The sequence below is a fragment of the Mustela lutreola genome, chromosome 14 (genome assembly GCF_030435805.1).
Source record: "Mustela lutreola isolate mMusLut2 chromosome 14, mMusLut2.pri, whole genome shotgun sequence".
NCBI classification, from domain to species: Eukaryota; Metazoa; Chordata; class Mammalia; order Carnivora; family Mustelidae; genus Mustela; species Mustela lutreola.
This window is the reverse complement of record NC_081303.1, coordinates 60,555,123-60,577,907: the sequence shown is the minus strand read 5'-3', so window position 1 is coordinate 60,577,907 and position 22,785 is coordinate 60,555,123. Positions and strand designations below refer to the sequence as shown.

Below are 22,785 nucleotides of genomic sequence, written 5' to 3'. Positions count from 1 at the left end.
ATTTTATTAGTTACTGCTAGTATTCCAAAGTGCATGATTTCCATGGATGAGGGTCAAAGGAAAGCAGAGAGAGAACACAGATCATGTCTTTCATTGTTTTTAATTGGAACCATGGCAGTGTTTTCAGCTTCAAATCAGTTCAGGGCTGTTTTATTGATGAGGAATCTGTGGTGTAATGTCTTTGTAGCATTCGCAAATAATTGTTTAAAAATTTGCCTGAAGCTACTGAATGATATAAATTATATTTTTACATACGGACTTTTCAGAAGCCTTTATGATAGCAGCACAGGCTGTGTGTCTTTAAATGAAGGTTAAACCACTATCATCATTTATAAATCCTCTTATATTTTCAAATTACTTAGTTTAGGGTTCAAAATAGCAAAAGAGGTTATAGCTTGTAGAAAAAGATTTTCCTCTTTCAGCTCACCAAATTTGAGGTGAAATTTTGAGGCCTCTTTTTTTTTTTTTTTTTAGAGTATGACTTTTTTTTTTAATTTTCCCTTTCTGATTTTTTTCAGTGACTGCAGTAAAATTTTATATTTTGTGTGAAAAACTTAATCTTTTTTTAATAGAATGTTGGGCTGTAGATGTAATATGTCAAATCAGTCTTCTTCTTCACCCATATTTTAAACTTCCTCTCTCACCAATACGGACAACTGGAGACACATTTTAATTTGACTTGGAGCTTTCTGTTAGAGTCTGTCTGTCTTTCTTTCTTTCATTTTTTCGTTCTTTCTTTCATAGGCTGTATGTCCAACATGTGTTCAGACTCACAACCCTAGCATCAGGAGTGGCATATTCTACTGACTGAGCCAGCCAGGTATCCCTCTGTTAGGGTCTTTAAAGGATCCCTCTTGAAAGGACTCATTTGAGGTACATTTACTACCGTTGTACAGATACAATCCAATATTATAATCCAGCCATTATTATCTTAATAGCCAGTGAGTTCTGATAACAGACACACTGTTTGACTAAAAGACCTTACAGAATAGCGAGCTTACTCTTAAGTCCCTGCCGTCAGTACCCCTGCCATTTCCTCAGCAACCTCTCTTTCCCAAACTCTTTTAACTTCCACAGAAGCTGCTTAGTCCCTGAGGTAGACCGTGTGGATTTCAGCCAAATCCATCTCTTCCTCATACACTTTGGTCTTTAAGGGCTACACTGTCCCCTGCACTCTGAATACCCATTCATTTCTTTTATTGGGTCCATTCCAAATCCATTTATTCATTATGGGTGTCCTGAATAGAAAGGCTCTCCCTCCTAATCAGATAATTTAAACATCACAGTTTTGGTTATTCCAATGTCTCAAAGGTCTCTGGCCCTGTTTTCTCCCTACACTCTAGTCTCATGTATGCAGTTGTCCACTGATTTTCTGTAGTGCTCTCCACCCATCGCTTCCACTACCTCAAACCTCAGCAGCTCATTCTCACCTAACTCATTATCTTTCCCAACAGCCATTTTCACAAATGCACCACCACCTGCATGCTATTACAGACATAGATCTTGGAATTTTTTTTTAATCTCCTGAGTTGACTAAATAGCAATTTTAGTACATTTCCTTTTGACGCATCATCTTAATGGAGACCTCATCTCCATTTCCACCACCACCACCCTGGCTCATGTTTTCATCATTTAAGATTATGTAACCCATTTATGTAGCTGTCTCAATTCATTGAGATACAGAGAGGTAAAATCTTTGCTCTTTGCTTACTACTTGCTGTCTTAAACATAGTCCTTTGGTTGTCCTCTCTTCAAGTCTTGAATGTCTCTCAGAAACATCTTATGGCTTTTGTATTATTTTTAGTTATGAGTCTCACTTTGGTAATTAAGATTCATGATCCAGTGTTAAGAAGTCTTTTCTGTCTTCAGCAAAATATTAAGCTCATGTCTGGTTCAAAGATTCTACCATGTCACAGGCTCAGCTTGATCACACCTTGCCCATTCCCTTCTCTTTGCTTTTTCTTTCCTGTCCCCTTTAATCTAGTGTGTCAATGTTATTATTTCACTGACAACACTGAGTGACCATCAAAGGCCTCCATGTGTCAGGTGACACTTTTCTGGACAATTGCATTTCCCTTGAGAGGTCCTGAGAGGATCTCCACATATCCAAGTTCCCAGACATGAGGGTTGCTCTCTGTAACTGATCTGTGGTGGTGCCAACAGAGTAGGACGTCCCAAGGACTCTTCTTTCTGGAGTCTCCTCTTCCTAGAAGGCTGCCATCATGAGCAGTATATCTTTAAGCTGGCTCTAGCCTAGGTGAGTTGCAGGATTGCATGGTTGAAGAGAACCTCACGATCTGTGCTATGTGGCACTCTTCATTTTATCTTTCCACTGCAGCTGCTCTGGATAATACCTAGCCACAGGATTCTCTTATCTTTCTCTAAAGGAAAGCACCTTTTCTTTGCTTATATAGACTGTCAAGCTCCATGTCAAGCTGTTCCTGAACTCCTTACTATTCTCCTGGGACAACAATAGATTAGATTTAGACATTTCTATATCTCAATAAGTACAACCATGAGAACAAGTGCTTCCCATTTCTCCGCTTCCGGGGTCCCTAAGTGACATGTTCGGAATGCCTTCTTCAGCTTCCCATATGTTAGCAGAATTTAAGGGGTGGATTTGATGTCACTCTTCACCGAGTAAATAACGCCTCTTTTGCTCCTTGCCTCAAAAACCTCCGATGGCTTTCCAACACACTCAAAAACAAATCCAGTTATTTCTGTGTTGTGCAGAATCCTACACCATCAGCAAACCCCCATTCCAGCCTCCCGACACCCACATGATCTCATTTTCCAACATTCTGTCTCTTGCTCAGTCCAGTCCAGTCCTGTTAGATTTACTGACTCTTCAACAAGCCAAGCACATTGCTGTCTCTGTGCCTTTACACCTCCTGCTCCCTATGCCTAGAAACTCCTCTGGGTTTGCTTCTTCCCTTCTTTGAAATTTCTGCCTGGAAGACCCAGGCCTTCTCAGACCACCCACCCGACATATGATATAATTATGTGTTTCTTTACTGTCTTTCTTAACCAAGGAAAATTTAAGTTTTGTATAAAAAGAAGATTTCATCTGTCTTATTCACTGAAGAATATAGAACAGTGCCCAACATATAGGAGGCATTTAATAAATATTCACTAAATATTTAGTGAGAGTTTCTAAAACTCTCTTAGAATTCTGTTTATTTTGGGTTATTGGCTCTTTTGGGCCAATGTTAAAGAGCAGTTTTATCTTCAGAAATCAATAGACTCCTGATGTTCCCTTTAGAGTTGAAATACTTCCCACTTGTAAGTGGAGGAACTCATTATCTGTCATCCTGTTTGGGGCTGTAGTTCAAAATCCCATACAGGAGGGAAATCCCATTCAACATTCATTTGTCCTTGAGTTACTAATGTAGCTCACTGACATTTCTGTCTCTAACCTGTCAGGTCACTAATTCTCATGCGGCTTTATCTTCTGGTAGTGACAACACTGCACAGTCATACCACTTTGCTATCAAACGCCACATGGTATCTGAGGGACTCCATAAACTTTTTTCTTTTATTCAACTGTCCCTCCTTTATTGCCAGATGTAGCTTATTGATTCTGCAGGTTGGTCCCATCACTCTTCCATACACATGTAGGATGATGCCCACCCTTGACTTTGGCTTATGTTGATTTTCCTGCCATTTCCTTCCCGTCCTCATTCCTGAATTCAAGTCCACAGGCATTTGTCCCATGAGATCCTCACTGTTTAGTCTAGAAACGGTGATCTGTGCTTATGTGTGTTTTGTATTAACTATTACCCAAGGACTCATATTTTGTCTTTTGATTTTTTAGCTATTACAGGTTATGTTAAATATTCTCATAGATAATTAAATATGCAATGACTTGATTTGAGAGATGAGAGTTAATATTTTCATTATACAACATTTATTTAATCCTGTATTAAAAGTTACCTGATCATTTGTGATAGCCATAATCTGGAAGAATTTAAGTGTTACATAAATAACTGAGAAAAATAACCAAGTTAAATAAAGGGGGAAAAAAGTCTTTGTAAACATGATCAGGTAATCCAGATCCATAATCTAGACTGATATCTCAAAGTATATGAAGATTTTTTTTCTTTGGTTCAAACAAGAACATTTTGACAAAATGGTAATAAAATATTAAAGATACCAGGGGAACCCTAATTCTTCATTAAAAAGTCTGTCTGACATGTAACATGTTAATATTTATCTGCATAAGGGTGGGTGATAAATGATTTTTTCCATACTCCTTTCTATCCTCAATGTTATTTTGTACTTCCCAAATTAAGAATTGAAAGTGGTGATTATTGTGGTGGTGGCCACAGTAGTATATAGTAGTAACAGAAGTAAAATAGTAGATGAACTAACAACGTGATGTAATTAAAAAAAAACAAAAAACAAAAAAAAACTCCAACTAAAATGTCTGAACAGTATCAACGAATCCATGTATCAAAATATGTATAGATATAATGGCTTTCATCCGAAACTTTATTAAGGTAGCTTAATTTTAGTCCCTAGTGTTCTGGAGTTAATTATACTCCAATCATGACTTTATGAACAGATCTACCCAAAAAATCCATTCAAGGACTTACAGTTGGTTGATTTTTCTGCATGAGCATACAGCCTTTACTAATCTATACCAAAAAGCTTCAGTTTGTTTCCCTGATATTTAACGTTCATGCCTATGGTATAAGAGTGTTTCTTCTATTTTACTCTTAAACATTAAAGGAATGAAACCATCAATCCAGATAATAGTGGTGCATATTTCTCAGAGATGTCTTTCATTTCAAATCAGCAACCAAAGGTTTTTCTGTGTCATTTTCCCGTTTCATTTCAGATCAGCAACCAAAGGTTGTTCCGTGTCATTTTCTTTGGTTCTAATGAGAGGTGTAGTATAGGTGTTAAACTTGTTACTCTTCTTTGATCATTTATCTTCTTGTATCTGATTCAGATCCTCAAAAGCAAAACTGTTCATGTTATCACTAAAAATATAAGTAGTCTCACTCCACACTTATTTTCTGCTAGAAGAAAAAGTTACAATGGTGTGGTATTCTACCTGGTGTTTTCTAGACTTTACTAATTCACTGGCTTTTGTAGAAAAGTCAGACCCTTGAATGTCACTTAAATGTAGTCTTTCCTGTGGTTGATTATGCAGTGAATACAAAAGAGGTATCTGGAAAATGTGGAATTAATTTTGAAAGTTGGATAAAGACCTTAGAATAATAATGGTGACTATACAAGTCACCTATGAAACTGTTCTCTTGTAGGTGACATTAATTTCCTATCTACAGAGTCTTATTAGTGAATGTGTTATGTTTGTACCCCCAAGAAAATGAAATAATGATTTTCTTTTTTTTTTTTTTTAGCAGTCTATTAAAATGTCAAGGTTTATCTTGACTGCTGCTTTTTAATGTAAATGTTTGGGCTTAATTGAATTCCTAATATGTGATGTCACTTGGAATTCTGATAGGATCCAGTAATTTTGCCTGTAAAGATACATTTCTTCTTAAAATGAAAGGTGTAAGAAAAATACCACTTAACACAATGGCAGAAAAGTGGTCACATAAGTTATTGTAAGATTTTTATTGTAAGAACTTTAAAGTATAGCTTATATAAGCTTATGTGTGCTTGCTCTCTTCCAAATTACCTACTGGAATGTTTTCTATGTAAAAGTGCCTGATAACTGTTTGTAATTGGTTAATTGTTATAGTTGGAAATTTTAGAATTATAAAAATAGAATTCATCTTGAATGTCAAAGTTCTACCCTTGTTTTGAAAATAATGAGAATAAAAGTAATTATTATTTTACATTTCCATGTAAAATAGGAAGGCTTCCTTTGCCATGCTAAAAAAATTCAAGAATATGTCATATTCAAATCTCTGGGACTTTATTAAAATTTTTAACTATTCTGCTTATAGAGCTTATTTTAAAAATGCTAAAGATAGTATGGTGAGTCATCTAGGCTGTATCATTCTGGCAAGTAGTCCTAACTGCAAAATGAAAGTTCTATGACATTAACATGAGAGCAAATCATCTTATTCAGGGTTGATTCCTAGTGGACAGCTTAATGTTATGATTTCATTTATTTCAACAAAAGAAATATTAATAGATCATTGAGACTGCAGTTAAGTTTTAGGTGAATACTATGCCCTTATTGTATACCAACCTCCCCCCAAAATAGTATACTCATATTTAGAATGATTGTTGCTCTACTTTTAAAAATCAAGCATCCCATAGAATACAATGATGTAAACATATTTGTTATGGGAATTTCCAATTCCTATATTTCTTGCCACAAAACATGTCCAACTATGATATTTAAAGAATTATTAGAGGGGCTCCTGGGTGGCTCAGTAGGTTAAGGTTCTGCCTTCAGTGTGGCTCATAATCTCAGGGGCCTGCGATCCAGCCCCATGTAGGTCTTCCTGCTTACTGAGGAGCTGCTTCTCCCTTTCACTCTCCTCTCCCCACCGCCCCATGCTCATGTGCTCTTTCTGTCTCAAATAAATAAATAATCTTTTAAAAAATTATTAGAGAAACAAATCTTTTTATATTAGTCAAATATCAAGATATGTCTAAGCAAAGTATATTTGGAAGGATATTACATTTAGTTTATCATGATATAATTTATAAATAATACATTTATCGATTTTTTTTTTTACCAGTTGGTAAGTTTATCCACGGATAATAAGATTTTGTCAATTTGCACATTTATATTGGCTTCAGGTAAAAAGACACCCAACAACAGCGGCTTAAGTAAATAGTTCCAGAGATTGTAAATGGTGGCTGGTGTTGGTTCACCTGTACCAAATATCATGGTGCCTCTCTTGGAGATTCTTATGATCTTTCTCAAGTGGCTGCAGTTGCAGTTGCAGTTGCTGAAGTTGCAGACATCATGTTTAACAGACAGGGAAAAGGGGCAGGTGATGGCTGGGTCAAGAAAGCTGAAATTGCCTAGGAACCTTCAGAGACCCTCACTGTGGTTTTCTAGCTACATATCTATGAACAGCTATGTGTGAGCTGGGAAAGGAAGGCAAAGGAGATGGGGATTTTAAGGATAGATGAGGTCTGCAACATGTTCTAATTTCCACCTTATTTACCACCTTTTCATATTACCTGTGTCTTATTTTTCCTTGTCCAACCAAATTTTCCTGTTGGTTTTCCTGATTAACCAAAACAGTGGTACTCTCCTGTCTCTGTAGTTTAGAGTGGGAGATCACTGGACTCTCGTCATATGTTATCCTCCCAAAAGCTCCCATGGTTTTCATGGATTCTCTAAACATACTGTATGGTAGTTGCATATATTCTTTTGCTGCAGCTTCTTAATTAAGAAGTTCTTGACAAAATGGACCTTTTGACCAATCTGGGAGATTAACTGGAAGTACATGAGGCTGAGAGCAGTGATGTTAAATGTTATCTTTTCAGAGGTATTAATTATTCTATCCATTGCAGATCCCTTCAAGTTGATTGGATGTCTCCAGGGAAGCCAAATGGTATCATTCTTGGATATGATGTCTTACGTAAAACATGGTTTTCATGCCCTAAAACCCAGAAGTTAAGAAAGGACCACAGGGGCGAGGTATGCAAGGCAGTGAAGTGTCAAAAACCTAAAAGCATCTGTGGACATAGGTGCTATTCTCCGGAAACTAAGGTATATCTTTTCATATGAGTCAGCGAAATATGTTTTTCTCACTAAACACTCCTGGTGAAATCACTTGCTTCCTAAACCATGATTTGTCATAATCAATTTTTCCACTAGTCTATCAGGAAGACCCCAAGGAAAAGAAAGGATGCTCATAAAAACCCTTCCTCCTCATGAACATCTTAGCCTTCTCATTTTTTATCATCTTCACAGGAAATATTAGTTTATTGAAATGGCAACGAACTCCCGAATTTGTATTTGATTGAATGACTTGAATTTTCCTTGCAACAAATCCATTCAGCTACAACTGGCTGTTAGTTTCCATGACACTGATGAGTAACTGTGAGCAGGACCTTCCATGGTTTGGCGGAAATATTTTAAAATTATGGCCATGTGCAGATTAATGTTCATATTAGTTGCAGTTTAGGAATCAGATCAATAACACAGCCAGACAGGAGTTTGCAAATGGCTTTTATTGACAAATGATGCAGAGAATCCTTACTTTGAAGGTAGGATTTCACCTAATGAAATAATGTTCCTGTTTGTCAACAACACCACCACACATTTAATGTACTAAAGCTGTTACTAAATTCAAAAGATTCACCGCAAAAAGACACAGTAATTAAGGAAGTGAGTTGTTGAAGCAATATGGATCAAAATACAAATTATTACAGCTGACACTGGCCAAGCAGTGGCTATCATCTAAGAAATGTTTTAAATCTAGCAGTTACTATCTATACTTTTTTTTGGTACATAGTCTCCTGAATTGCCATTATGCCTAAGTTTTGCATTATTTTAGGCCATTAAATGTACACTATGTGATGAACATACCTCCATAAAATAAAATTAAATTCAGGATTTTTGAAGGGAAAAATGCTGGAATAAATTTGCCCATTAAAAAAATGTTCTCTGGGAGAAAGAAAGAAATCTTCGATGCATTAAGCAAAGGCTTATTTTTCTTTTTAAGGATTAAGGACATACACAGGTATTGACAGTTAAAGAGAATAAAGGAAGTCAATTAAAATCTCAAGAGAAAGCAATCGTTTGTAAATTTCTGTTTAGAGTTAACTATGAATATATATTTCTTGGGTGAGAAGTTGGAAAGAGACAGAAAAGAGACTAAGAATTTTTAGGCTAAATCACCACAATATCAGGAGGACTAGAAATACATATGCAAAACTTACCATTTATTCAAACCCCAGTGATCATCAGACCTGGAAGGCTTATTAAAACACGGATTGCAGGTCCCACCCTCAGGAACTCAAATTTGGTAAATCTTGGGTGGAGTGTGAAAATTTGCATTTCTAACATGTCCCCAGGTGAATCCTTTGCATCTGTTTCAGGAACTGTATTTTGAGAATCACTACATTATAGACTTGCTTTAGGAAAACTATAGAACAAGGAAAAGGCTATTCAGATATGAGGTACACACTTATCAACTCAAGTTAGTGAAATTTCCGTTTATGTTTTCTGAGACAGCTAACTTGAAACTTGAATTAGAAATTAAGAAATAATTCTGTTTACGTGGAGACCTCCCGAGAGAAATAATTGCTTGAGCATATCACTTTGGGGACCCACCAATGATCTGAACCAAAAGGCACTCGAAAAAATTCACAAGTTTCATGTGGCTAAAGGAGCCTGAGAATGGCAGTGGGAAGATGGGATGAACCAGTTCTGATGCACCCACACTAAATACACCTTCCGGTGACGATCCCACCACACTAAATACACCTTCCGGTGACGATCCCACCACACTAAATACACCTTCCGGTGACGATCCCACCACACTAAATACACCTTCCGGTGACGATCCCACCACACTAAATACACCTTCCGGTGACGATCCCACCACACTAAATACACCTTCCGGTGACGATCCCACCACACTAAATACACCTTCCGGTGACGATCCCACAAGAAAATGATAAGGACTAGAGAAGCTTACTGAAGAAAACGACTAGATGTACTTCAATGTCTAGAAATTCTCTTCATGAGAATTGGACTTGAACAAATCCTTTAAGACCACACGACAAAGAGCAAGATTTTAGGTCGACAAAGAGCAAGATTTTAGGTCACTGTCATAAAACTAGAAGAAGGTGAGCATTGTTTTCCCCTGAAAGCAAAAATGACCAGCATCCTTAACTCCCCAAATAAACACATGGCAATTTTGTGCTTAAGTCTTACACATGGGTCATAATTTCAAATTTACTTTTCACACAGAGTATGGCATCAAAGAGAAGGTCACCCAGTTTATCTCTGGCATGAGACTAATTCTGAATCCTCACTGCTAATAATGAAAGACCCCCCCCCCCCGTCGTTAACTAATTAACTGCTCTTTTGTTGTGTAAGAGTACCCCCTCCTCCCCTTGCAATGAAAAGACCCTTCCCCCAGGGTTGAATTCAATGTAACTGCTCTTTTGCCTTTCTGTAACCCCTTGGCTTTTAGGGCATGACACTTGTCTCCTGTTTGAACAAGATACCTTCTCCTAATAGCCGAGGCATGGTCACATAGGCAAGGGGGCTGCATGGTCACGTAGGTCACGTAGACAGGGGGCTGCATAGTCAGGTAGGCAGGATGTCTTTCTGCTGAGTAATAAGGTCAAACTTCCCCTCTTTGTTTCCCCTTCCCGCCTTTCTCTTTGCGCGAGGGGGTCTTCCAAAGCCAATCCGCTAACACCAAGTATGCCTTTTTTCAAATGTTCAAATTGTCAGCCAATCGGCCCCGTCCCATCCGGGACTTGTTTGTACCTGTCTATAAAAATCTGCACCACCCCAGCCAGGTGTGCTCAGCTAGCAGGAGCTGCTGACCACCTGCAGGCGCGCGCTGACCACCCGCAGGCACCTGCGTAACAATAAAGAACCTTTTGCTGCCTGCGTAACAATAAAGAACCTCTTGCTGTTTGCATCCTGTGGCAGTGTTGAATTCTTGGGTAAGGGGATCCGCGGGTCTTTCAATAACTAAATACAGAAAAGGAAATTTATCACAGTTGATTTAGCATGGCTACCTGCAGGGGTAAACTTTGAATTTAAGAGCGCTGTTTCTTTGTTCTTTGATAATTTTTGAAAAATGAATGAAGTACTACACTAGTGGTGTTTGAAGACTTAGCCCACGTTCTGCCACTTTATACTGAGCTTGATTCACGAGTTGGTGCAAGCTAGAAATAGCGATGTGCAAAATGGAAAAAGAGAAGCACCTTTAAATAGTGGTTGATTTTGCCTGCCACAGGAAGCTTCTATCTAATTTACGTGACTTATGCCAAGTGTAGGTTCTGAGGCTACATTTCAGCAACTATTTAGCATTTGATTTGTTATATATACAGAATGTCAGTCTCTCAGACCTCAAGTGAGCATGCAAATAATTATTTGATTGTTCAAGCACATAATTTCTTCTACAGCTCCTGGAAAAAAACACATCATTAAAAGGGCTTTTCAAAATTAATTTCCATATAAATTTCTTTTTTTAATATGGTGGCCTATGACATATACATATATATGTCATATATATGTGTGTGTATGTGTACATGTATATATATATATGTAAATGTGAGAGTCTGTTGAGATTACCTTGTCTGAAGATTGGGTTTGTAAATAAATGATCATATAAATTATAAGGAAAAGGCTATTTATTTAAAAAAAAGCAAAGATCGATGAGAGAGAGGTTTCCATAAATGTGTTTTCAAATTAAACACTGATTAAAATAAAAACACATATATGAAGGCAATTTTTCACTTGCAATTCTAAATCCTCTTTACATTGGGAGCACTGACATTCAAAAGAGAATTCATATTTATAGAGTGTGATAACAGAGCACAAAACATGCTTGAAGTCTAAAAAAGCTACATTGTATCATAGCATATATAAAATTTAAACGATACTGGGAAAATGCATTTTTCAAACTTTTGAATTTTTATCATTAATATACTACATTTGGTCTCAGGTCAAGGGCAACTAGAGTATAATTGTATCACATGAGATAGGATGGTCTAGTACTTTTAATTAAACTGATACTTCTTTAACCCCAATTCCTATCTTCAGGTTTGCTGTAATGGAGTTCTCTACGACCCCCAGCCTGGGCACCACTGCTGTGAAGAGAAATATATCCCATTCATTTTGAATTCAACTTCGGTTTGTTGTGGCGGCCGAATACGAGAGGCTCAACCAGATCATCACTGCTGCTCTGGGTATTATACCAGAATTCTACCAGGTGAGGATCATTTCCAGGTGTGCTCAGTGTTGGAGAGCGAGAATCCCTGTCCTCTTCAAGCATCTTCTAGCTGGACTAAAACCAAATTGACAGGGAACTGATTAACAGGAGAAAATCAGTTTTAATAATGTGCCTACCAGGAATCCACACAAACGATGAAATTCCGAAGACAGTGAGGACAGTCAGGCAAAATGAGGTCTATATGTCATTCTGAACTAAGGGGGAGGGGGTAGGGACCTGGGACATCAGAGGAAAGGAATGTATTCACAGAGCAACAAGAAGAAAAGCAGATGTTTGGTAATTAGTTGTTTGCCCTGCCGTACAGATGGGTCACTCACATGAAATTTATCTCTCCTAATAATCCCTATTCTGGGAAAGACAGCCAATTTGGATTCTTCTATGTATTTAAGGGAGGGGCAAAAGTTTCTCTTCAGCCTTCATGGTCTCGATTGCCTTTAGCTTAAAAAAATCTTCATGCCAGAATGGGCCATCTTGGGCGGCTGCCCTTGGCCCTTACATCAGTAGTCTGGGAACCTGAAAAAGCCAATCCATGACTCATGCCCATCAACTATTTCAAGCATCTCCTCAACAAAAATTGAATGACTAACACATAACCAGCCGCCTGCTTTTAAATATCATTTCTTCTTTCAGCTTTGTTGAAATCTAAGCAAGACTAGGTAGGTACTAAAAGAGAAGGAACACAAGGGACTTATGGTATCTACCACATAATGAACTTTATCAAGACCTGGTAAATCCCTTTATTTTTCACTTTATTTCTTCCCATGGCTAAGCATTTTCACCATCAATTCTGTGAATTTCTAAGTGTTCCACCCCATGAAGCCATTCTTCATTTCCTCCATTCCTATTCTGGACTAATCATGCATTGTCCCTGGTTGGATTATAAACACAAATTCTGTTTATCGGAGACTAGTCCACTGTCTGTGGTGGGGCAGAAAGAAGATTGCTGCGAAAACAGCAAAGAGAGACTTTTCCCTCCTCGCACTCCCGTTTTCTTTCTTGTTTTGAGTGTCCAAATATGCACTGTCCAAATTTCAACCACACGAAACTATACAAATTGAGAATAAAGATGATAACATTTGGTATTTCTCTGGCAGGCTCTGTATTTAAAGGTTTTACATATGATACCTTATATACTTCCCACAACTATAGGATATTGGTATTTTATCTAAAGTGTATAAATAAGGAAACAGGTACAGAAAGGATCGATAACAAAAGCAGGCTCAGAGACGTGGGAGTGGAAGAGTTGGAGGGTAGATCTGCGCATGCCTTTCCAAAATCCATGCTCAGCTCGACTTACTCTTTTTTTTTTTTTTGAATCTGTTATTTACTTTATTTTTTCCAAGTTTTTATTTAAATTCCAGTTAGTTAAGATACAGTGTAATATTAGTTTCAGGTGTAGAATTTAATGATTCATCACTTGTATATACTCGGTACTCACACAACACCCACCACCCATTTTATCCATGCTCCCCCTGACCTCCCTTCCAGCAAGCCCTCCAGTTTGTTTTCTGTAGTTAAGAATCTGTGCACCCTAATGTTTATAACAGCATTATCAGCTATAGCCATTTATGGAAAGAGCCCATATGTCCATTGACTGATGAACAGATAAAGAAGATGTGGTATATGGATTATGACTTAGCCATCAAAAAGAATAAAATCTTGCTATTTGCAACCCAGTGGATAGAGCTAGAGAGTATAATGCTAGGCAAAATAAGTCAGACAGAGAGAGACAAATACCATAGATTTCACTCATCTGTGGACTTTAAGAAGCAAAACAATGGGGGAAAAAGAGAAAGTCAAATATTTTTTCTTAGAAACCAAAATATGTTAATATATGTTAACATAGTTTTTAAAGTGACTATTTCAGACTTCTAAACCTCTTCATTACTGCCACTGACAGTTACTATTTATCCTGAGAAAGCCATTGACAATACAGATTTTTTTTTCTACCACCTAAGTTTAATGCCTGTGTCTTCAGAAGCAAAGAAAACAGATATGGGATAAAGAGAAGATGTCCGAGAAAAGCTGAATGCTTCAGGATACCTAGTTTAACTAGGAATTTATGTTAAACATCCAGTTAATTCAGGTTATTGTTCAGTGTACCTTTGTGTTTGGCATAAATATGCTTATCCAACGTATGTGAGAGAGAAATCTCTTGTAAAAATACTAGAGCAAAAAGGGAAGGTGAGGTCATTAAATATATGCAAGTTTATTCAAGGCAGAGACTCTCTAATCTTCATAATTTTTCCTTAATACTAATAGACAAATCTGTCTTTATAGCCATGCTGTTCTTATTCTTTTGCAAAATATACTTTCATAATTGAGTAACTCCTAATCAACTAGACTTTCCAAGTAAGAAAAAACAATGGTGTTGGAAATAAGGATTTTGTAGAAAAGGATAACTTCTTTCTCCTGAAATTATCGTGTTAACAACTAATCAAACTCCGCCAAATGCTTTACTCTCTCAAAATAGTTTACACTTTGGGAGTTTTCTACTACATTTCCTATTTTCTTTCCCCTGCAAAAATTTGCCCTGAAAAATATAATTATATAGATGCGATGGGCATGTTCTGTTGTCTTCTTTCCTGTTGTTTAGACTAATGGACCATACCAGGATTTTCTCTAATTCTAACATAGAACTAAATAATAGGGGTTTTATTACCAAGTCTCATGAAAATTTTTGATATTAGGATTTGCAGTGAACTGTTGAAACTAAGAAAATATTCTCTGTCCCTTAACATTGATGAAAAATCATTGGTTATATTCATCATGTCTGTTAACTCTTAGATTTGCATTTCACCCTTCTCAGTCCTAACACAACTGTCAGATTTCAAGCTAAGAAAACAATCTAATTAAAAGAAAAAAATTCCAAGGTTCCTGGGTGGCTCAGTCAGTTGAGCATCTGACACTTGGTTTTGGCTCAGGTCATGATCTCAAGGTTGTGGGATCATGCTCAGCACTTCAGTCTGCTTAAGACTCTCTCCCTCTTCCTGGGCCCCTCCCTGCCCTTGTAGTCTCTCTCTTTCTTAAAAAAAATAAAAAAGAAAAGAAAAGAAATTCAAATAATCTTAACTCTTTTTTCCTGAAGATAAAATAAACCATGAAAGTCCAAAAGTCATTTATTGACATTATACAAAACTTTTTAATAAGTAATTTTTGAAGCAAGAGTTTTCAAAACCTTCCTGATCTGTATATGACACATGCTCATTCAAAACTCAAACATTTCAGTAACTTCCAAACTGTTGAGCATGGTCCATATCTGGATTCCTTTTAAGTAGTTCATTTATCACAGTATTAGAATGCCTACCATAGTGTCAAGGGAAAAAAATGCAATCTCATGGGATAATCAAAGAGAGTGTTTTGCTGCAATCATTAATCTCAATGTACCTAAATGAAGAGATTATATTGTGACCTCTGTCCTCAGCCAATGGTCTTTGTTAACTACTTTAACACTGTTTACATCAAGAAAGAAAGCATAGTGACCCCAAACCATCTTGTATCTAAATGCAATTAAAATTCAATCAGTACTCTGTCAGTTCCAGGCTAAGATGGATATAGGCATTTTGATATTTATAGATAAGTATGAAATATTAGTTAATAATATTTACTTCGTATTTTTCTCACAACTTTCCTTTATAGCACTCTACAACAAAGAGTGGCAGAGGAAAGAATGCTTATTCCACTCCCCTTTTTTTATAAATATGCTAATGACCTCAAGCTAAATGTTAATGTGGGTCATTCTTTGATAAGAATAACAATTAACTGTGAAGACTGCATGGTAGCTTTTAGAGAGAAAACATTTTCAAGCCTGTCGTGGAATAGATTCATTTTGAGAGGTTAATGAGAAGGTGACTGATCCTTGTATCTTACGTCTAATAGACCTTTTTGAGGGAAAAAGGATAAGTTTTGGTTCTCATTGATATAATCCACATCTCTTTTTATAAAGCATTTTCTTCTGTCAGTGACTGAATAAGAAAATATCTAAACTAATTAATATTTGTTATCCTAAAAACTGGCTTTAAAAAATGTTGGTTTTCCCCAATATATAGATTTTCCCATACACACACACACAACAGACACAGACACACACGCACACACACACACACAATGTTTACACACACACACACACACAATGTTTCTTCTAAACCCACAGTTGTCCTAAATGATATTTAACTAACTATGCTGCCCCTTTACCATGTGGTAGGTTATGTTAAAGTTTGCCAAGAAAATACACTGATTTCTGGCTGTGGAGATTTAAAAAACATGCAACCACATTTGAGACCAAGTTTCAAAATCCTTTTACCCAGAGGATGGTAACAAGTACAATGACTTCACTGCTCACAATAAGGTCTTTCCTCCTTTTTTGGCCTCTAGTAGAAGAAAAAATTAGAATTTCCTTCTGCTTATGCATACCGTGTTTTAGGATCCTTTCACTCTCTCTCTCTCTGACAAATAAATAAGTAAAATCCTTAGGAAGGAAGGAAGAAAAGAAGGAAAGAAGGAGAGAGAGAGAGAAAGAAAGAAAGGGAGGAAGGAAGGAAGGAAGGAAGAAAGAAAAGGGATGCCTGGATGGCTCAATCTATTAAGCATCTGCTTTTAGCTCAAATCATGATCCCACATGATCCCATGTCCTGGGATGGAGTCCTGTATTGGGCTCCTTGCTCAGCGAAACCCTGCTTCTCCCTCTGCCTGCTGCTCCCCTGCTTGTGCTCTCTCTCTCTCTCTGACAAATAAATAAGTAAAATCTTTTTTTAGAAAGGATCCTTTTAAAGACTGTCAACTAAACCAACTGTCCCCTACATTCCAGGATTTCATACCTTCAGAGAAAACTGATTATACCCTGACCCACTCCTTGGTAATTTCCCTAGAGAAATGAAAACTTGTGTTTATACAAAACCTGCTCACAAGTGTTTATAGCAGTTCTACTCATAATTGCCCAAAACCAGAAATAGCTCAAATGTCCCTCAGTGGGTAAAGGAACAAACTGTGGTGTATCCACACAAAGGAATACTACCCAGGAATCAAAAGGAACAAACTACTAATAAAAACCAGAAAGATACTATGCTGAGTGAAAGGAGCCAGTCTTGGGGCTCCTGGGTGGCTCAGTCCATTAAGTGTCTGCCTTCAGCTCAGGTCATAACCCCGGGGTCCTTGAGATCAAGCCAGACATCAGGCTGCCTGCTCAGTGGACAGCCTGCTTCTCCCACTTCCTCTGCTGCTACCCCTGCTTGTGCTCACACTCTGTCAAATAATAAAATCTGAAAGAAAGAAAGGAAAGGAAAGGAAAGGAAAAACAGAAGAAAGAGAAAAGAAAGGAAAGGCAAAGGAAAAGGAAGAAGCCAGGCTCAAAAGTTATGTCCTGGGAGATTCCATTTATATGACATGTGAAAGGACAAGCTGTGGCGATGGGGAACAAATCGGTGGTTGCCAATGGTGACAGATGAGAGGAGGCATGACTGAAAGAATAGTATAGAGTTCGGGGGAGTGATGAAACTCATCTGTATCCTAATTGTATCTTTATGTTAAAATTCATAGAATTATGCATCACCCCAATAGGTCAATTTTAAATGGGTGATTTTTTAAATAAAATGTTAAAAAATGTTAAAGTCATATGCCTTAGAATTCTATTTCTATTCTATAAATAGGAAAAGAAAGACATAGGAACAAGATCAAGTCACTCTGTTAGTGGAGACTGAAATTTATATGATTAAAAATTAGATTGATCCATTAGAGATACTGTATTATATAATAATGTGATGACTTCATACATGTAATTTAATATGCTTTTCTGGCATATTGGTAGAGCAGAAAGAAAGAAAATTTATCTCCATTAAAATTACATTGAAAATTCCTATTTAAAGAAAGCAAGCAAAAACGTCCCAGTTAGAGACTAAGGTCGTTATTTCAGGTAATAATGTATATGATCATATTCTAATAAAAGAAAATTCTGTATAGGGGTTTGCTGATTTGATGCTGAGTAACGATTGGATAAAAATGACAGACTTTGGGGTCAAACTGCCTGGCTTCACATCTCATTTCTTTCACTTATTAGTTGTTTGACCTTCATTAGGTTATTTAAACTAAGTAATATTAGTGGGAAATTTATGTCTCTGATTTCTGGAATTAGACCCCCCAAAGTTTTCGTGTGCAAATAGAAGGAAAGGTTGATAAGAATTGGGGAGCATTAGAGTACATGAGGTTAAGAGGCATCCTGTAGGTGACAAGAGATAGTCTCTTATGAATTATTCTAGAGCAAAGACTCAGTTGTGTCCACTTTTATCCAATTCTGTTAAAGGGCAACCAGTTCGTAAAAGCTAAGAATCAAATGTCTAATGGACATTGAGATCCTATGAGCCCAGGAATCCTCATTGATTCTTGTTGATTCTAAGAGACCAAGCAATCCTTTATCTAAGCTGGCTTTCAGCATTTGACTAGGGAAGTCACAAATAGCTTCCAACCTTTAAAGAGAAAGAGACTTTCTATTTTGCATGACCTCACAGTTTCAAATCCAGACCCTAGGAAATGCGCTTTGTTCTGAAAACACGGATGCTTGGAAACTATGTCATTTCTGTGCTACCACTGTCAACAAATACAGAGAATCAATTTGTCAAGCTTTCACAGGAACATAACGGAAGATCATCCACACATTGTGTAAGAGTGCAGTTTTAAAGCGGAAACCAAGTATCTTTAGTGTATTAGTTTCCTAGGTTACCAGAAACGTGGTGGCTTAAAACAAAACAATTTTATTACCTTACATTTCTCATGGTCAGAAGTTCCAAATGGGTCTCAATGGGCCAGAAACAGTGTATCAAGCCAGACTGCCTTGAATCCTTTTCCACCTCGTAGAGGCCGCCCACACATTCCTTGACTAGGGGCCCCCTCCATCTTCCAGCCTTGCGATAGTACTCAGTCCTTTCTCACATAGCATTATCAAGCTCAATTCCATCATGCTGCTTTAATCCCCTTTGGTCATTAACATAACATATTCGCAGATTCCAGAGATTAGTACATGGACATCTCTGGGAGGTCATATTCTGCTTATCACTCTAATGCTATGGTAAAATAATTATGAAAATTAAAGTGGCATTTCTGTAAACTCTTGGGGCATAATTATCCCAAGTGAATAAAAAAAGATACTGGGAGTGTGAGTGCAAGAGTATATGAAAAACTGCTACCCATAGATCTATGACTCTAAGCAACTGTCGCAGGGACTAGAGAGAGGATGGTATTAGGTTGGGAACTATGGGAAGTGAGGAAGCACAATCTTGTTAATGGCCCTTAAATCTTGGACAAAGTAGTATACAAGTCATTTATTTTTTGGATGGAATGAATGAGATATTATAAGGATTACAATAGGGAATAAGAAGTCTTTTCTGGAGTTATGTGGGTACGATGGACCTGATTTTTTTCAACAACCACCATTTGTTTTTTAGTGAATTTTTAGCCAGTTTCAAGAAGGACATAGATTTATAGAGACCTTTAAGGGTTTAACCTCTTCTATGAATCCCATATCTAAACTCTCTTTGCCCCAGTGACTCTTGAAGACAGATTCAAGGTCTGAGATGTAGATCATGAAGTCATCAGGAATTAGATAGTTAGCCTGTGCCATCATCAAATTATAGGCTGGGGATTCTGCTGGGAGTTCAAGAAATAGGTTTGTGTATACACATTTAGTCCTAGCATCCCATTAACAAAAAAAATTTCCTCCCATCAAATGCACCAAAGTGGAAAAAATACAAAGTTAGCAGAAAAGTATGTTGATTAAAGAGAAGACAAAGACAAAGGGAGAGTCTGGAATGTATTTGAAATGTCTACCTCTGAGACAGGTTATTCCTAGGAAGGAATGATAGAAACATAGTAGAATTTATAACAGTGTAACCCCAATATCAATTAGATATGAAAACTTCAGTTTCTACCACTGCATGAAAAGTTCTCTTTTTTTGTGGTAAAGGCAGTTATGGATTGACCAGAGCAGCTGCTTTAACAGAAAGAGGTTCTTGTGCCAGCCAGTGTTTGTCTTTTTCCTTTTTAAATTCTTTCTAGCTAAAGTAGAGCAAATGTTCTTCCAGTGTCCCCTTTCCTTACAAATGACATTTGTCTTTGTGTAGACTAGACATGGATATGTCCTTGTACATCCTTTATTTAGTTGCTTAATCTGAAATCTATTAATTTGATCCATTTTTTTCTTTTTTGTGAGCCAAAGTATCTTCCAAGTGCTCATCAAGTTCTTCTAATTTAGAGAGAAGACATCGTCTACTATCCTATCTTCTGATTTCCAAGGAATTATTGAAATCTTGACTTCCACTGAGAACAGAGTATTCCTTCTGGTAGCTAAGTGGTCTCTGAAACTAGGCATGGAATTATGTTTCCCCTGTTTATGGAACTGGACTTTTTTATTGTAGTAAAGTATACATAACAAAATTTATAATTTTCACCATTTTAGGTGCGTATTTCAACAGCATTGAGTATATTCACATGGTTGTGCAATCACCACCACCACCATTTCCAGAACATTTTATCTTCCCAAACTGAAACTCTGTTTCCATTAAACATTAACTCCCTGTTGTCCCTAGCCCCTAGCCCCTGACAATGACCATTCTATTTTCTGACTCTATAAATTTGACTACTCTGTGTCCTTCATATACACATACTATGTTTTCAGGGTTCATCTGTATTCTAAAATATGTGAGAATTTCTTTTGTCTTTCAGACTGAATAGCATTCCATAGTATGGATATACCACATTTTCTTTGTCCATTCATCTACTGATGAATATTTGGATTGTTTCCACCTTATGACTTTTGTGAACAATACTGCTATGAACATTGGTGTACAAATACCTGTTTGAGTCCTGCTTTGCTTATATATTTTTTTAACTTTATACTCAGAAGTGAAATTCCTGGATCATAAGAAAATTCTGTGTGAAATTTTTTGAGGAACTGCCTTAGTGTTTTTCACAGAAGCTTATATTATATTATATTCTCCACAACAACGTGCAATTTATTATATGCAAAAGACCCAACTTCTCTAATTCCTTGGTAACATATTATTTTCTGTTTCTTTATTTTATAATAGCTGTTCTTTCTGACTATAAAGTAGTATCTCATAGCGATTTTGATATGCATTTTCTTAATAATTAAAAATATTCAACATCTTTCCATATGATTAGTGACCATCTGTACATCTTCTTTGGAGGAATATCTGTATGAGTCTTCTAGCCATTTTTTTAATGGGTTGTTTGTGTTTTCATTGCTGAGTCACAGGAATTCTTTGGAAATTTGGGGTGTTTGTCCCTTATCAGTTATATAACTTACAAATATTTTCTCCTATGGTTTGCCTTTTTATACAGTCATTAATGTCTTTTGATGCATAACACTTTTAAATTTTGATGAGGTGCAATACATCTATTTTTCTTCTGTTGCCTTGTACTTTTGATGTCATAATCAATAAATTATTGCCAAGTCCAATGTCTTGAAGATCTCCCCTTATGTTTCTTCTAAGAATTTTGTAATTTTATCTTTACATTCAGGTCTTTGGTCCATGTTGAATTAATTTTTGTACATGATATAAGATAAGGATTCAACTTCATTCTTTTGCAAGTGAATATTTATTTTTCCAAGGACCATTTGCTGAAAAGATAGTCCTTTCATCATTGAATGGTCTTGACACCCTTGTTGAAAATTATTTGGTTATTTTTGTAGTTTCATTTCTAGGCTCTCTATTCTGTTCCATCAGTCTGTATGTCTGTCTTTGTACCAGGACCACACCATTTTGATTATTAATTGTATCTTTGTAGTATTGATTGTATCTTTATAGTAAGTTTTGAAATGAGGAAGTGTGAGACCTCCAACTTTGTTTTTTTTTTCAAAATTGTTTTGGCTATTTGGGGTTCTTGAGATTCCATTGCAACTTGGGGATAGATTTTCTATTTATGCAAAAAATATTGTTGGGATTTTGATAGAGATTGCATTGAACCTGTAGATCACTTTGGGTAGTATTAACATCTTAACAGTATCATCTTCTGATCCATGAACATGGGATGTCAAATTTATTTGTGTCTTTTTTAATTTATTTCATCAACCTTTTGTAGTTTTCAGTGTTCAAGTCTTCTACCTTCTTGGTTAAGCTTATTCTTAAGTATTTTTTAAACTATTGTAAATGGAATTACTTTTTTAAAAATAATTTCCTCTTCAGATTGTTCAGGTTTTGTGTATAGAAACACTAATTTTTATGTGTTGGTTTTGTATCCTGCAATTTTGTTGAATTCTTTTATTAGTCTTAACAGGTTTCTTGTGGAATCTTTAGGGTTTTCTACATATAAAATTGCATTGCTATAAACAGAGATAATTTTACTCCTTCCTTTTTGGTTGGGATGTTCCTAATTTCTTTTTCTTGTCTAATTGCTCTGGCTATAAGTCCCAATATTATGTTGAATAGAAGTGGCAAAAGCTGACAGCCTTGTCTTCCTGATCTTAAGAGAAAAACTTTCACTGTTGATTATAATGTTAGCTGTGGGTTTTTCATATATGCTCTGTTTTGTGTTGTGGTAGTTTCCTTCTATACCTGGTTTATTTAATGTTTTTATAATAGAATAGTGTTGAATTTTGTCAAGTGTTTTTTCTATGTCATTTGAGGTAATCTTGTGTTTTTCTTTATTCATTCTGTTAATATGGTATATCACACTGACTTTCATGTACTGAACCATCTTTGCATTCTTTTCAGGAATAAATCCCACTTGGTTATGTTGGATAATCATTTAAATATGCTCTTTAGGGGCACCTGGGTGGCTCAGCAGGTTAAAGCCTCTGCCTTCAGCTCAGGTCATGATCTCAGGGTCCTGGGATCGAGCCCCGCATCGGGCTCTCTGCTCAGTGGGGAGCCTGCTTCCTCCTCTCTCTCTGCCTGCCTCTCTGCCT

At 36.6% G+C, this 22,785-nt stretch overlaps 1 protein-coding gene across 1 annotated transcript in view; it reads left to right on the top strand.

The window, feature by feature from the left end:
- Nucleotides 1-22,785, top strand: part of USH2A (usherin) — a 704,505-nt gene that overhangs the window by 504,372 nt on the left and 177,348 nt on the right. Inside the window, exons 47-48 of the mRNA XM_059145262.1 lie at nucleotides 7,456-7,654; nucleotides 11,681-11,849. Coding sequence (XP_059001245.1) covers nucleotides 7,456-7,654; nucleotides 11,681-11,849 — 368 coding nt within the window. The remainder of the gene's footprint in view (nucleotides 1-7,455; nucleotides 7,655-11,680; nucleotides 11,850-22,785) is intronic.